The sequence below is a fragment of the Pseudophryne corroboree genome, chromosome 5 (genome assembly GCF_028390025.1).
Source record: "Pseudophryne corroboree isolate aPseCor3 chromosome 5, aPseCor3.hap2, whole genome shotgun sequence".
Classification (NCBI taxonomy): domain Eukaryota; kingdom Metazoa; phylum Chordata; class Amphibia; order Anura; family Myobatrachidae; genus Pseudophryne; species Pseudophryne corroboree.
Window position 1 is genome coordinate 439235075 of NC_086448.1, and position 15704 is coordinate 439250778.

At 46.8% G+C, this 15704-nt stretch overlaps 1 protein-coding gene across 12 annotated transcripts in view; it reads left to right on the forward strand.

Moving 5' to 3' along the window:
- Positions 1–15704, forward strand: part of LOC134927833 (NFX1-type zinc finger-containing protein 1-like) — a 585162-nt gene that overhangs the window by 304524 nt on the left and 264934 nt on the right. For all 12 annotated transcript variants that reach the window (XM_063922818.1, XM_063922822.1, XM_063922829.1 and 9 more), the window contains one exon: positions 12756–12836. In XM_063922818.1, the coding sequence (XP_063778888.1) occupies positions 12756–12836 (81 nt within the window). The remainder of the gene's footprint in view (positions 1–12755; positions 12837–15704) is intronic.

Here is a 15704-nt window from a genome sequence, read left to right on the forward strand (position 1 = left end):
ACCTACCACCGGAACACAATGAAAATAAGTAATCCATAAACTGTGGAGCCTTTCAGAAATAAAAATTCTGCACAATCTCCCAGCTAAACAGTGACCTAGGATTTTTTGGGGCTTTAACAATTAATTGAACTTTTTGTTATGCAGCTTAATTTACCAGGTCTTGTCTAAACAGGCACTTAATAATATAGGTGCTCAATAAATAAAATTTATTTAACAAAAGCAAATCCCAGATCCCACCACTGCTGTGAGCCCTAGATGGAAAGCTCTGTTACTCAAAATTCTACATGCTGTTAGCGCATTGTGGGCCTTATGCAGAGATGGACGCAGTACACGCAGCAGCTGAATCTTTGAACACAGCTACTGTGTGTATATAACGAGATTTATGGTAAGAACTTACCATTGTTAAATCTCTTTCTGCAAAGTACACTAGGTTCCACAGGGAATAACATCGGGGTGTAGAGTAGGATCTTGATCTGATGCAGCAACAGGCTAAAAGCTTTGACTGTTCCCAGAATGCATAGCGCCGCCTCCTCTATAACCCCGCCTCCGTGCACAGGAGCTCAGTTTTGTTAACCAGTCCAATGCAATAGCATGTAAAAGAGACGACAACCGTTAGTAGGCACGTACACCACATTCTCACGACAGGAGACGGTATCAGCGGCTAATGCCATGCCAACCCATAGAGGCAAAGTGCGTCAAAGTGGGCGCCCTGTGGAATCCAGTGTACCTCGCAGAAAGAGATTTCTCTGACGTCCTAGTGGATGCTGGGAACTCCGAAAGGACCATGGGAATAGCGGGCTCCGAAGGAGGCTGGGCACTCTAGAAAGATTTATGACTACCTGGTGTGCACTGGCTCCTCCCACCATGACCCTCCTCCAAGCCTTAGTTAGATTTTGTGCCCGGCCGAGGTTGGATGCGCACTAGGGGCTCTCCTGAGCTCTTAGAAAGAAAGATAGACTTAGGTTTTTTATTTTCAGTGAGACCTGCTGGCAACAGGCTCACTGCAGCGAGGGACTAAGGGGAGAAGAAGCGAACTCGCCTGCTTGCAGCCGGATTGGGCTTCTTAGGCTACTGGACACCATTAGCTCCAGAGGGATCGACCGCAGGCCCAGCCTTGATGTTCGGTCCCGGAGCCGCGCCGCCGTCCCCCTTACAGAGCCAGAAGCAAGAAGATGGTCCGGAAAATCGGCGGCATGAAGACATCAGTCTTCACCAAGGTAGCGCACAGCACTGTCCATTCTGTCAGGAGGGTATTAGAGACCTGTCACTGGACAGGTGATGCTGACTTAAAAGGCGCATAGAGATTCTGCCTTATAAGGGTGAGGAATGATTTGGGGATGGTCTCTGGGACCTCGTATCCACAGCAACTGCTGGGAAGAAATATTTTTACCTCAGGTTTCCTCACAGACTAAGAAAGCACTGTATTATCAGGTACAGTCCTTTCGGCTTCAGAAAAGCAAGCGGGTCAAATGGCGCTTCCTTTCTGTACAGAGACAAGGGAAGAGGGAAAAAGCTGCACCAGTCAGCCTGTTCCCAGAATCAAAATTCTTCCCCCGCTTCCTGTGAGTCCACAGCATGACGCGGGGGCTCCACAGGTGTAGCCAGGTACGGTGGGGGGCTGTCTCAAAAATTTCAGCAATTAGTGGGCTCGCTCACAGGTGGATCCCTGTTTCTTTCAAATAGTATTTCAGGGGTACAAGCTGGAATTCGAGATGTCTCCCCCCCGCCGTTTCCTCAAATATGCCTTGCCGACAACTCCCTCAGGCAGGGAGGCTGTGCTAGAGGCAATTAATAAGCGGTATTCCCAGCAGGTAATACTCAAGGTGCCCCTACTTCAACAAGGACGGGGTTACTATTCCACACGGTTTGGGATACCGAAACCGCATGGTTCGGTGTGACCCATTTTATATTTAAAATCCTTGAACACATACATAAAAAAATTCAAGTTCAAGATGGAATCGCTCAGGGCGGTTATTGCAAGCCTGGACGAGGGGGATTACATGGTATCCCGGGACATCAAGGATGCTTACCTGCTTGTCCACATTTACCATCCTCGCCAGGAGTACCTCAGATTTGTGGTACAGGTTTGCCATTACCAAGTCCAGACACGGCCGTTTGGACTGTACATGGCACCGAGGGTGTTTACCAAGGTAATGGCCGAAATAATGATACTCCTTCGAAAAAAGGGAGTTTTTAACTATCCCGTACTTGGACGATCTCCTAATAAAGGCACGGTCCAAGGAACAGTTGTTGGTGGGAGTAGCACTATCTCAGGAAGTGCTGCGCCAGCACGGCTGGATTCTGAATATCCCAAAGTCACAGCTGGTTCCGACTACACATCTACTGTTCCTGGGTATGATTCTGGACACAGTCCAGAAAAAAGTGTTTCTCCCGGAGGAGAAAGCCAGGGAGTTGTCTTCTCGAGCAGAGACCTCCTGAAACCAAAACAGGTATCGGTGCATCACTGCACGCGGGTCCTGGGAAAGATGGTAGCTTCTTACGAGGCAATTCCATTCGGCAGGTTCCATGCCAGAACCTTTCAGTGGGACCTGTTGGACAAGTAGTCCGGATCGCATATTCAGATGCATCGTTTAATAACCCTGTCTCCAAGAACCAGGGTGTCTCTTCTGTGGTGGCTGCACAGTGCTCATCTTCTGGAGGGCCGCAGATTCGGCATACAGGACTGGGTCCTAGTGACCACGGATGCCAGCCTTCGAGGCTGGGGGACAGTCACAAGGGGAAGAAACTTCCAAGGACTATGGTCAAGTCAGGAGATTTCCCTTCACATAAATATTCTGGAACTAAGGGCCATGTACAATGCCTTAAGTCAAGCAAAATCCCTGCTCCTACACCAGCCGGTGCTGATCCAGTCAGACAACATCACGGCAGTCGCCCATGTGAATCGACAGGGCGGCACAAGAAGCAGGATGACAATGGCAGAAGCCACAAGAATTCTCCGATGGGCGGAAAATCATCTACTAGCACTGTCAAGACAAGACCTGCTACAGCAAGGGCCCTGTCTTTTCCAAGACTTACCGCGGCTGCGTTTGACGGCATGGCGGTTGAACGCCGGATCCTTAAGGAAAAGGACATTCCGGAAGAAGTCATTCCTACGCTTATTAAAGCCAGGAAAGAGGTTACAGCAAATCATTATCACCGCATATGGCGGAAATATGTTGCATGGTGTGAGGCCGAAAGGGCCCCAACAGAGGAATTTCAACTAGGTCGATTTCTGCATTTCCTGCAAGCAGGAGTGAATATGGGCCTAAAATTAGGTTCCATTAAGGTACAGATCTCGGCTCTGTCGATTTTCTTTCAAAAAGAACTAGCTTCAGTACCTGAAGTTCAGACATTTGTAAAAGGAGTGCTGCATATTCAGCCCCCATTTGTGCCTCCTGTGGCACCTTGGGATCTCAACGTGGTGTTGAGTTTCTTAAAATCACATTGGTTTGAGCCACTAAAGACCGTGAATCTGAAATATCTCACGTGGAAAGTGGTCATGTTATTGGCCTTGGCTTCGGCCAGGCGAGTATCGGAATTGGCGGCTTTATCATGTAAAAGCCCTTATCTAATTTTCCATACGGATAGGGCAGAATTGAGGACTCGTCCCCAGTTTCTCCCTAAGGTGGTGTCAGCGTTTCACCTGAACCAGCCTATTGTGGTGCCTACGGCTATTAAGGACTTGGAGGACTCCAAGTTGCTAGACGTTGTCAGGGCCCTGAAAATATATGTTTCCAGGACAGCTGGAGTCAGAAAATCTGACTCGCTGTTTAGTTTATATGCACCCAACAAGCTGGGTTCTCCTGCTTCTAAGCAGACTATTGCTCGTTGGATTTGTAGTACAATTCAGCTTGCACATTCTGTGGCAGGCCTGCCACAGCCAAAATCTGTCAATGCCCATTCCACAAGGAAGGTGGGCTCATCTTGGGCGGCTGCCCGAGGGGTCTCGGCTTTACAACTTTGCCGAGCTGCTACTTGGTCAGGGGCAAACACGTTTGCAAAATTCTACAAATTTGATACCCTGGCTAAGGAGGACCTGGAGTTCTCTCATTCGGTGCTGCAGAGTCATCCGCACTCTCCCGCCCGTTTGGGAGCTTTGGTATAATCCCCATGGTCCTTTCGGAGTTCCCAGCATCCACTAGGACGTCAGAGAAAATAAGAATTTACTCACCGGTAATTCTATTTCTCGTAGTCCGTAGTGGATGCTGGGCGCCCATCCCAAGTGCGGTTTATCTGCAATACTTGTACATAGTTATTGTTAACTAAATCGGGTTATTGTTGAGCCATCTGTTGAGAGGCTCAATTGTTTCATACTGTTAACTGGGTATAATATCACGAGTTATACGGTGTGATTGGTGTGGCTGGTATGAGTCTTACCCGGGATTCAAAATCCTTCCTTATTGTGTACGCTCGTCCGGGAACAGTGTCCTAACTGAGGCTTGGAGGAGGGTCATGGTGGGAGGAGCCAGTGCACACCAGGTAGTCCTAAATCTTTCTAGAGTGCCCAGCCTCCTTCGGAGCCCGCTATTCCCATGGTCCTTTCGGAGTGCCCAGCATCCACTACGGACTACGAGAAATAGAATTACCGGTGAGTAAATTCTTATTTTTACAACGGTAAGTGCTTACCTTAAATCTCGTTTTCTGTAGCGGGGTACACTGGGTTCGACAGGGAATAACATCGGGGATGTCCTAAAGCAGTTCCTCAAGGGAGGGGATGCACTGTAGTGGGCACAAGAACCCGGCGTCCAAAGGAAGCATCCTGGGAGGTGGATGTATCGAAGGCATAGAACCTTATGAACTTGTTCACTGAGGACCACGTAGCCGCCTTGCACAATTGTTCAAGGGTCGCACAACGACTGGCCGCCCAAGAAGGTCCAACAGACCGAGTAAAATGGGCCTTGATAGCAGCAGGAACTGGACGACCAGCCTGTACATAAGCATGTGCAATCACCATTCTAATCCATCTGGCCAGGGTCTGCTTGTGAGCAGGCCAGCCATGCTTGTGAAAGCCAAACAGTACAAAGAGAGAATCAGACTTCCTAATGGGAGCTGTCCTCTTTACATAGATATGGAGAGCCCGTACCACATCCAAAGACCGCTTTCTGGAAGACAAGTTAGGAGAGACAAAGGCCGGAACCACAATCTCCTGATTAAGGTGGAAAGAAGACACCACCTTAGGTAGGTACCCGGGGCGAATCCTAAGAACCGCCCGGTCATGTTGAAAAATCAGATAGGGGGACTTACAAGACAAGGCACCCAAATCCGACACCCGTCTGGCAGAGACAATAGCCAGTGGAAACAATACCTTAAGTATGAGTGAACGTACAAACATCAGGTAGAGTCGCAATTTTTCTCTGAAACCAAACAGACAAGGCAGAAATATGAACCTTGATGGAGGCCAGACGAAGGCCCAGGTCCAGGCCCTGTTGCAGAAAGGTCAAAAGTTTGGCCGTACTAAACTTGTATGCATCATGATTGTTATTTGCGCACCAAGAAAGGTAAGAATTCCAGACCCTATGATAAATCCGGGCAGAAGCCAGTTTCCGGGCCTTCAACATAGTTTGAATGACCGCCTCAGAAAAACCTTTTGCCCTCAGGACCAAAGCTTCAAGAGCCACGCAGTCAAAGCCAACCGGGCTAAAAACTGATATACACAAGGGCCCTGAACGAGGAGATCTGGGCGCTGCGGAAGTAGAAGGGGACGCTCTATCGAGAGACCCTGAAGGTCTGAGAACCAATGCCGTCTGGGCCACGCTGGGGCAATCAGAAGCAGGAGTCTTCCTTCTTGTTTGAACTTCCTTATTACCCTGGGCAGAAGTGACACCAGAGGAAACATGTAGGGCAGCCGAAAGTTCCATGGAATTGCCAGTGCATCCACAAACGCTGCTTGAGGATCCCTTGTTCTTGCTCCGAAGACCGGAACCTTGTGATTGTGTCGAGACGCCATCAGGTCCACATCTGGGAGGCCCCACTTATCCACTAGGATTTGAAATACTTCTGGATGGAGGCTCCACTCTCCGGCGTTTACGTCCTGATGACTAAGGAAGTCCGCCTCCCAGTTTAGGACCCCCAGAATGAACACTGCCGATATGGCCGGCAGATGGCGTTCCGCCCACTGAAGAATCTTTGATACAGTACTTCCCTCATTGCCATGCGGCTTTGAGTGCCGCCTTGATGATTTATGTACGCCACTGTGGTGGCGTTGTTTGACTGTACTTGAACAGGTCTGTTCTGTATTAAATGCTGGGCCAAGTTCAGTGCATTGAACACTGCCCGCAGTTCCAGAATGTTTATCGGGAGGAGAGACTCCTCCCTGGTCCACCGATCCTGAAGGGAGTGTTGCTCCAACACTGCTCCTTAGCCTCTCAGACTGGCATCCATCGTCAGAAGGGCCCAGTTGGAGATCCAGAAGGGACGACCCCTGCTCAAACGTTGGTCCTGCATCCACCAACTCAGTGACAGCCGGACCTCCGGAGATAAGGAGATCATGTGAGACCTGATCCGGTGAGGCAGGCCATCCCATTTGGCTAGAATCAATTTCTGCAGAGGGCGGGAATGGAATTGAGCGTACTCCACCATGTTGAAAGCCGACACCATGAGACCTAGCACTTGCATTGCCGAGTGTATCGACACTTGCAAACGAGATAGGAAGCATCGAATCCTGTCCTGAAGTTTCAGGACCTTCTCCTGAGACAAGAACAACCGCTGGTTGTGAGTGTCCAACAACGCCCCCAGGTGCACCATGCTCTGAGCAGGGACCAGGGAAGATTTCTTCCAGTTGATGAGCCACCCGTGGGTTTGCAAAAACTGAAGCGTCAAATCCAGATGACGAAGGAGAATTTCTGGGGAATTTGCCAGGATCAACAAGTTGTCCAGAGACGGGAGGATCCTGACCCTGTGACGGCGGAGTACAGCCGTCATTACCGCCATGACATTTTTGAAGACTCGCGGAGCCGTGGTCAAACCAAAAGGTAAAGCCTGAAATTGATAATGGAGGTTGCTCACGGCAAACCTCAGGTACTGCTGATGCGACATTGCAATAGGAATATGCAGGTAAGTATCCTGTATGTCCAGGGAGACCATGTAGTCCCCTGGCTCCAAGGCCAGAACTATAGAGCGAAGAGTTTCCATATGAAACGGAGACTCTCACAAATTTGTTCAAGGACTTGAGGTTGAGAATGGGCCGAGAGGACCCATTAGGTTTCGGGACTAGGAACAGTGGTAGATATTACCCCTTGCCTCTCTGAGCCAAAGGCACCTGTACTACCACTCCTGTGTCCAGGAGGGACTGTACCACCGAATGAAGAGTTTTTGCCTTCACCTGATCCGAAAGAACGTCTGTCAGGCAAAATCAATGAGGGGGACGTTTCTTGAAGGATATGGCATAACCTCGAGTGACGACTTCCCATACCCAGGCGTCGGAAGTGGTCTTCAACCATTCCTGGGTAAACCCTAGAAGTCAGACTCCCACCCTGGGATCCCCCAGAGCGCCAAGTCATGCAGCAGGCTTGTCAGTTTTGGAAGCTGGCTCACGGACAGCCCAGGCACGTTTAGTTTTGGGCTTAGCGGTTTTGGAAATGCAAGCCTGTTTCGGGTACTCTTAACCTTTCGGCACCGAAGGAGCAGTACTAGGTAGACACACTGTTTTAGCAGATGCTAAATCAGCCAGTATATTGTTGAGGTCCTCTCCAAATAGAATGTCTCCCTTAAAAGGAAGCACATCCAGGGTTTTCTTAGAATCCAGATCCACAGACCAGGACCGTAACCATAGAATCGAGCCAAAATGGACGTAGTAGAAGCCTTGGCCGCCAGAATACCGTCGCAGAAGCCGCCTCCTTAATGTAATGAGAGGCTGTGACAATATACGAGAGACATTGTCTAGCATTATCTGAAAAGTTGGAAGGCAGCTCCGCTTCCACCTCCTGAGCTCATGCTTCAATAGCTTCTGCAGCCCAAGTAGCTGCAATAGTGGGCCGATGCACAGCTCCTGCTAGGGTGTAAATCGCCTTTAAGCAACCCTCCACACGCTTATCCGTTGGCTCTTTCAGAGAAGTGACGGTAGTTACAGGTAGAGCTGAGGAAACCACCATCTGCGCCACTTGCGAATCCACCGATGGGGGTGTTTCCCATTTTTTACTTAGCTCTGCAGCGAGGGGATAGCGAGCCAGCATTTTCTTGTGAGGTGTGAATTTCTTTCCCGGGTTTTCCCAGGATTCCTGACGTATGTCAACTAAATGGTCAAAGTGAGGCAAAACTTGTTTAACAACCTTCTGACGTTTAAATCTGTCCGGTTTCTTAAGGGTAGCATCAGGCTCTGGGTCATCAGTAATTTGAAGAATAAGTCTGATAGCCTCCAGTAAGTCAGGAACATCCACCTGAGAGACCGATTCCCCATCAGAAGTATCTGGATCAGTATCTGTGGGACCGGTATACACGCCATCCTCATCAGACGAGGAGTCTGGGACGTGAGTGGATTGCTGGGTGAGGGGCTACAGGCCAGAGCCGTATCCCCTTGCTGGACTTCACCACCAGGTACTGTGGGCCATATAACAAACGGTTGTTGCCAAAACTGACCTGTGCCCTTGCCATGGTGGTCTAGTGGGGTCCCTGTACTGCCACAATGTCCATGCCAGCGCACACGGCCCGCCTCCCACCAGCCTCGCTGGATCGCGATTTCCAGCCGGTCCCACCTGGGGGACCCTCTTACCTCCTCCTTGAGTGCGGTCACGTGATCCTGGAGACTGCGGTGGTGTGTGTGTGTGCCTGTATGTTGAAACCGGAGCCTCCGCTGTAAGTACCCGGCAACCAGGGTTCGGGAGTATACAGCGCTGCTGGGGGAGGTGATGGAGCTGCAGCAGGAGATGTCTGACTGACATCTAACACCCACAGTGTCTCTGCTGCAGCCCTTGAAGTCTTCAATTTTCACTTAAAAAAGCTCTTCTGAGGGCTACTTGGAGCAGCCCTGCCTGTTGTCTGCCTGCACTGCAGGCACCAACTACAAAACTGAGCTCCTGTGCACGGAGGTGGGGTTATAGAGGAAGCTGCGCTATGCATTCTGGGAACAGTCAAAGCTTTTAGCCTGTTGGTGCCTCGGATCAAGATCCTACTCTGCACCCCGATGTTATTCCCTGTGGAATCCAGTGTACCCAGCTGCAGAAATGCTAATACTGCAGGAGGTTTCTTGTGTTAATAGACACCTCCTGCCAGTTTCTGTGATCTGCTGTTATGTCCGAAGATGCAGCATCTGATCACTCTGTGAAAGCATCGGCCATCTGAGTAACCATTAGGGCTGTAACACACGCGGCGGCTTTTTCCGTCCGGGAAAATGCCGGATGGCATTTTCCCGTGCCGGTATTGTAAATAACAGTGTAAGGTGTAGGGACCTTTCACACGGCACGGCCCCGGCCCGGCTGCTGGGTTGCAGCCGGTAATATCCACTGGAAGGTCCGGCTGCCGTGCTGGGGCCGTGCCGTCATTGTAGGCAGTGGACCGTGTGTGTGAAGGGGAGCTTTCACACACAACAGTGTTTTTAGCTGCCGCCGATGCTGCTGCGCATGCGTACAGCATTACACACGGCTCAAAGCTGTTGTGTGTGAAAGACCCTCCCGGATGGCAAAAACTTTGTCCGGCTTTTTGTCATTCGGGAAAAACCAGAGCGTGTGTTACAGCCCTTAGGTTATGCAGTATGGCTGGTATTTTCAACCTTCCAGGGCCAGGAATTCTTCATCAGAACATACAAACCTTTCCCTTGGCATGCCTAAATGGCGATACAATCCCGTTATGTAGAACGCTCCCCGTGGAACAGATAAAAAAAAGTGACGGAGCAATCTCATTTAAACAAGCTGATCACTTCACCTAATGGTCTGATCATTGCATTAGGTTTCTCTCTGCCATGTAAGGGGGTCCTGAAGCAAAGGGATAATTCACACTGCAACATGAATCTACACCACTAGGGGTATTGAATGCACAATTTTCTCTATTAATGTACAATAGAGACAGTTTTGGCAGAGTTTGTCTTACCTACCTAATGATTTAAAAAAAAAAAAAAAAAAAAAGCTTCTTAAATTGAATATTAAGTTCTGTTGGAAACTGACACAAGTATTTCAGGGTCAATATAACCAAATATTATGAACAGCTATATTAAGCCAACTTGAGTAAAAAGAATCAATGCAATTAAAATATATATGTTCTTTAGAATTCTACACTTTTACCCAGTTGTGGGCACCAGAAGTGGGACTGCAGGGGCCAGGGTAGTCTGAAATTTCAATATGGGAGCACCAGTGAGTCCTGGCCTGTTGAGGTCTGGCAGCATTTGGGGTGGCAGTTGGTGTGTTGGGGTGTCTTCCCTATTTGCACATATGTGAGCACATTTTCACTTCCTATTAGGGCAAAGTGCAGGTTTGGCTTTACAGTGGAATGCTGTATTGATCAATAGGTTCCTTAATATAGTAAGCAAATTTGCCCAATTATATTTTATGGAGCTGCATAGAAACACCCGCCTATCTAAAAAAAACCCATGTGATCAATCGCTCTAGATCTGCCATTTTGCCCTGTAATCTCTCAAATAATAACAATTCTCCAGTTGTTGGGTGTTGCAGTCTTCCATCCTTATGTGATATCTGATCCCATTATATTAAATTAATTGAAAGAGGGATCATTGCCCAAAGCATGGTTAGATGATGGAGGTGCCATGGGGAGGCGTGCTTGAGCCCATGCCAGAACAGTGTGGCTTGCTCAGCTGGGAGGTGACTGGCAGACAGGGGCACTTAGTTGCACAATGTCACAGTCACAGTGTGTGACTAAACATAGGTTTTAAACTTTTATTACAGTTGGGCTGGGGGCGTGGCTGGCTTGTCTCCAGCTGTCAGATGGCTGACTGCAGGCAGAGACAGGGTGACTCCTCCTTTATGCCCTGCCCAGGTCCTGATCGTGGGATCATCCCCAGCAGGTCTGCCTCCTTCTCAGCAGCACCCAGTCATTCAAGAGGAAGAAAGGAGGAGCTAAGGGAGAGATGAGGAGGGACCCCTGCATCTCCTCCTCCAACTGATCCACATCAGCTTTATCACTGTCCGTTGAGCAGCATACTAACTTTCATAGTGGTGGGCCATGGTTCAATGCACCAAGGCTGGTACTCAGGTTGCGGGCCCTACTCTCTGTCCAACCCCCCCCCCCCCTACCATTTCCCAAAAGCGGCCTCGCTCTTATTATGATATTCCACTTCCAGGCTTCTCATTTGTTGTGGTTCTTCTACACTGGCGAGGACCATCTTAACAGCATTGTTGGCCCTGGATAAAGCAATGCACTGGGTTCCCTACCCACCTATTCAAGAGAATATATTTTTTTTTAAATCATAACTTACCCCTCCCGTGGTCTCGCCACATGCTGTCATACAGTGAATAGCTATCAGCATTTGATTGGCCGATAGCTCCAGCCATCCTCCAATAAGCATGCTCACAGCCATTTACTATCCGGCTGCAGGTTGGAAGGCAGGTAGAGAATGCTTACCTAGCCACTCTGATTGTGTGTAATTCACAATCAGAATGGTCGGGCAGCTCTCTCTACCTGCCTCCCTGGAAGCTCAGCCCACCCCTTCTTGAAGGCCCTATAAACATGGCTCCCTGGGCAGTTGGCCAGTGTGCCCATACATTAAGATGGCTCGGACACCAGGTACTTCTGCTGTGGCGCCTTTTATAGAATCCAAGTCCCGCGAGTACCTGGAGGGGAGGAAGGGGTCAGGTTCAGGGGAAATTTGAGGAAAACTTACTTTACAGAAAGGGTAGAGGACAAATGGAATAGCCTCCCATCAGAGGTGGTAGAGGCTAAGACAGTAGAGCAATTTAAACGAGCATGGGATAGACATAAGGATATCCTTACAAATAAATATGGTACCGTATGTATAGCTGAACGGTGCTGATTAGCACGCTCTTTAAATTGTCGAATGGTTTTACCCACATAGTAGTAGCCACATGGGCATCTGATAATATAGATTACATATGCAGTTGTGCATGTCACCGCATGCCTAATGGGAATATACTTGCCGCTATGTGGATGTCTAAAGGACGTCCCAGTGTCCAAATGGCTACAAGTTGCACAATTTATGCATCTGTAACACCCTGCTTTACGGGTAGGTAGTATTCATGTGCTGTCCGTTTGAATTCCGAGATATTGATCCTCACTACAGCATCCCTGATGTTCCTTCACCGTTGATAGCAGGCCATGGGAGTGTGAGTTTGAAACCATGTAGCCATTTGGAAGGTAGGTCAGGTGATGCTGGGCTTCAAAAAGTGGGGCAGCTGCAAGTGAAAGTAATTAAAACAGATAATTGACACACACACACACACACACACACACACACACACACACACACACACACACACACCAGCTCCAAATGGTGTGTACCCGGTGGCTGCTTGGCTGTTAAAATGAAAGTCGCAATGTTCCCTATGTTCCTTTGGTGCCAACCGATTTTCTGATGTTTGGAAAATGTAATTTTTAAATACATGTTCTTCACCTAATTCACCCCAAAAATTGCTGAGCCATTTTTGGGAAATCAAATAGTTAAGTGGTTAATGTTAAATTGATGTAGGCCCTGACTTTTTTTAAAAAATCCAACAAATATTTTTTATTTGGAACTTGAACCCAAGAAAATGTTGCATTTATGAATCTGGTATTTCAATGACTCTAATGGAATGTCACTTCTCTGCGTCCTATTGAAAGAAAATCAAACTGGTTTCTAGTGTTTATGTCCATTGCAGGCAGCCACAGTCAAGGACGAAGTGGAGCTCAGAGAAGCCATAATCCTTTCAGAGGCAGCACTTACTACAAAAGAGCACAGGGTAAGTGAATGGCGACAGTAAAATGGGAGTGCATGTTATTAATATACTGATCACGTTTTATGAACCCAGTTTCAATCTTTATTATTTTTATTAATTTTTATTTTTAATCTATTTTTTTGTTAGTCACATAATTTCAGGTATTCTGCCCATATTTATGAACTGTGTATTTAGTAGATTTTCTCCATACTGTTTAAATGTTGACAAATAATCTGTAACCCTCTAAATTTGTTAGCTCCCCAGGGTTATTTATCCCCCCTGTGGTACTCTACAGTGAGATGAGCCTTCATTGACATACTTTGCAGTTATGTGCAACATTTGCAAGCAGTCTTTCCTTTGCATTTGCCATTGCCATGTTCTTTAGGCTTTTTTTGCACTTTAAATAAATGATTGCGTTGTCAGTGATACCTCTTTTTGCTAACATAGCAACAATTGCTCTGGTTGCTGCATTTTATGGTTTCTAGTTTCAACTGTTTTCTAAAAAATTGGTTATACCTGCTCTTTGGACAATATCAAGGTTATAACTGATCTGCCTTCTGTGTCGTTTTATCAGACTACTGTGATTCACTTCTTTGTGTATGATTGTGTTACAGTAAATCTGATATCAGCAGAAGCTCTAAACCCATTAAGATGATATGAGAAGGGAAACAGTTTAGCTGTCTGATATGCTGCACTTTCCCATTGTGTCTGGTGGTCAGTTGCTGTATGAAGAGTAGTAATTTAAAGTGATGGTAATGAGAAGCTTATGAAATCACATGACAAAACAGGACCTGAATATTAATTGGAAAAAAAGAAACATAGGAGAGTTAATAAACATGGGGTTAGTTAGGATTAGGGTTAGAGCTATAATACCAATGGGTGGTTGCCTAGATGCTTTCGCACATGAGCTCTGGGCCACTGTGGCATACTGTAAGTGTGGAAAAATGTGAAATTGGTAGCACTACAGTGTGTTTAACACATTTGTGGTTATGTAATTACAGTTTTTAATAACATCGTCAGCATATCATATTGAAAATTTTATTAGTTAGGTCACCAAAGAGTTAGTTGCCCTAGGGGCCCCACAAACCTTAGCATAGCCATGCGGTGGGATCAGGGATTTATATACAGTATGCCTCTTATTAAATAAGACAAAGGGGTGATAACTCCTTAGCAGAAAAAAAGGCAAACATGGCCAGAGAAAAGGGTTATTACTGCTTGACCCCTTAATGTGGGAGGCAAAGTTCCCACTCAAAAGCGGTTCGCGTACAACTTCGATGGTGGCTGGACAGTGCATGCGTAGGACCCCTACTGTGCATGTGCAGAATGGGTTCTGAGCGATTGCTGGCAGTGCCCTCTAAGCAGCACCATGTTTGACATGACTGGGACAGGTTTACAAAATGGGGGGGAGGTGTCGAGGCCAGGGTCTACTTCTTCCAATGCATATTCCCTGGACCCGGCAGAAGATTTACGATGTGCCTTGGTCTTACTCAGATGGCAGATGGCTGCCCGATGGGGATCCGATGCAGCAGTGGATTAAAAAATCACATGCGGGAATCTTTTCATACAAGACACCGCCTGTGGCTTTTATATATTTTTGCACAACAGCTGTGTCCAACAGCAGCAATAAGGTTATTTTGCCTAACTCTTACACGCAGAACATGAATTTGGCAGTAAACAGTTCATAACATGTCACATAGTAACATAGTTAATAAGGTTGAAAAAAGACAAAATTGTCCATCGAGTTCAACCTGTGACTTAAACTAATTTTTATGTACTATAATTTAACTATATTGACCCTGGTATAGTTATGTTAATAAGTTTAACAAACAACTATAATTTGCGATATTTCTAAAATACGTTCTTTCTAGGATATTTTTATAGTCTTGTTTAATTTTTATTTTAAAAATGTAATTATTTTACTAGTGTAAATTAGTTGTATGGTTTAAAGCAGGGATAATACTGGAACATTTGATAACAAAAAGCATGTTTAAGACACACTTATATAAAAAAAAAAATTTAAAAAAATCCTCACAAAAGGTGGGTGGATGAATTCAGAAAATATATTGCTTTCAGTTATTTTTTGGACTTATGAGTAGTGTGGTCCTCCCTTATCAAGAACCAGCAATAATGATCCCATAATCACTTGTTCCCATCACCCTTGCTCCAGTTGCTCCAGTCTGACTGCTGCCATTTCCCAAAACGGAGGTGTGCAACGAGGTCTCTTTGTAGGATTGAGACGGCTGATTTGTGTGAGCCCATAGGTCACGCAGTCAGGCGATGGTGTCACAGGCTATACAATGCTGCATCCTAGGATGCAGCACGGATCACTAATGCATGCAGGAGGTATCTGCTTATACCAAGTGCCTCCTTCTGCATTACCATACTAGTGCCTCACTGCTGCTTCCAAATAAGCAGCAGCTATGCAGTCTCCAACCACATCTAAATTAGGCCCGCTATCCGGAAAGGAGCCCAGGTGCGAATGTAAGAAATGTACGTAGTTACTGAGTAATTCCGCTATTAGCTTTTATAGTTTTTTGCTTTTTATTTCCAAAAACTCCACCATCCACAGATCATCCAAAGGATTTCCATGCAACTAATTTAGCGAAGTTATGGTTCCATCTATTTTGAGAGCCTTCAAATATACCTTCATTCAATTGTCATCTATCAATCTTGGAAAGAAAACCTACATCATTTTAGTCCAAATCTTTTACAATTTTTTTCATGATGTCTAAAGTAATGTGGCATGAAGGAGAAGCACCATTTCAGGTTTCACTAAAGGTGCATACTTGATATTGTGGTTTTCGGGGACAAACACCTCTCTGATGGGCCAGTCCTTCACAATGTAATACTACTGTGGTGCTAGACTATTCCATAAGCACAGGAAACAAAACA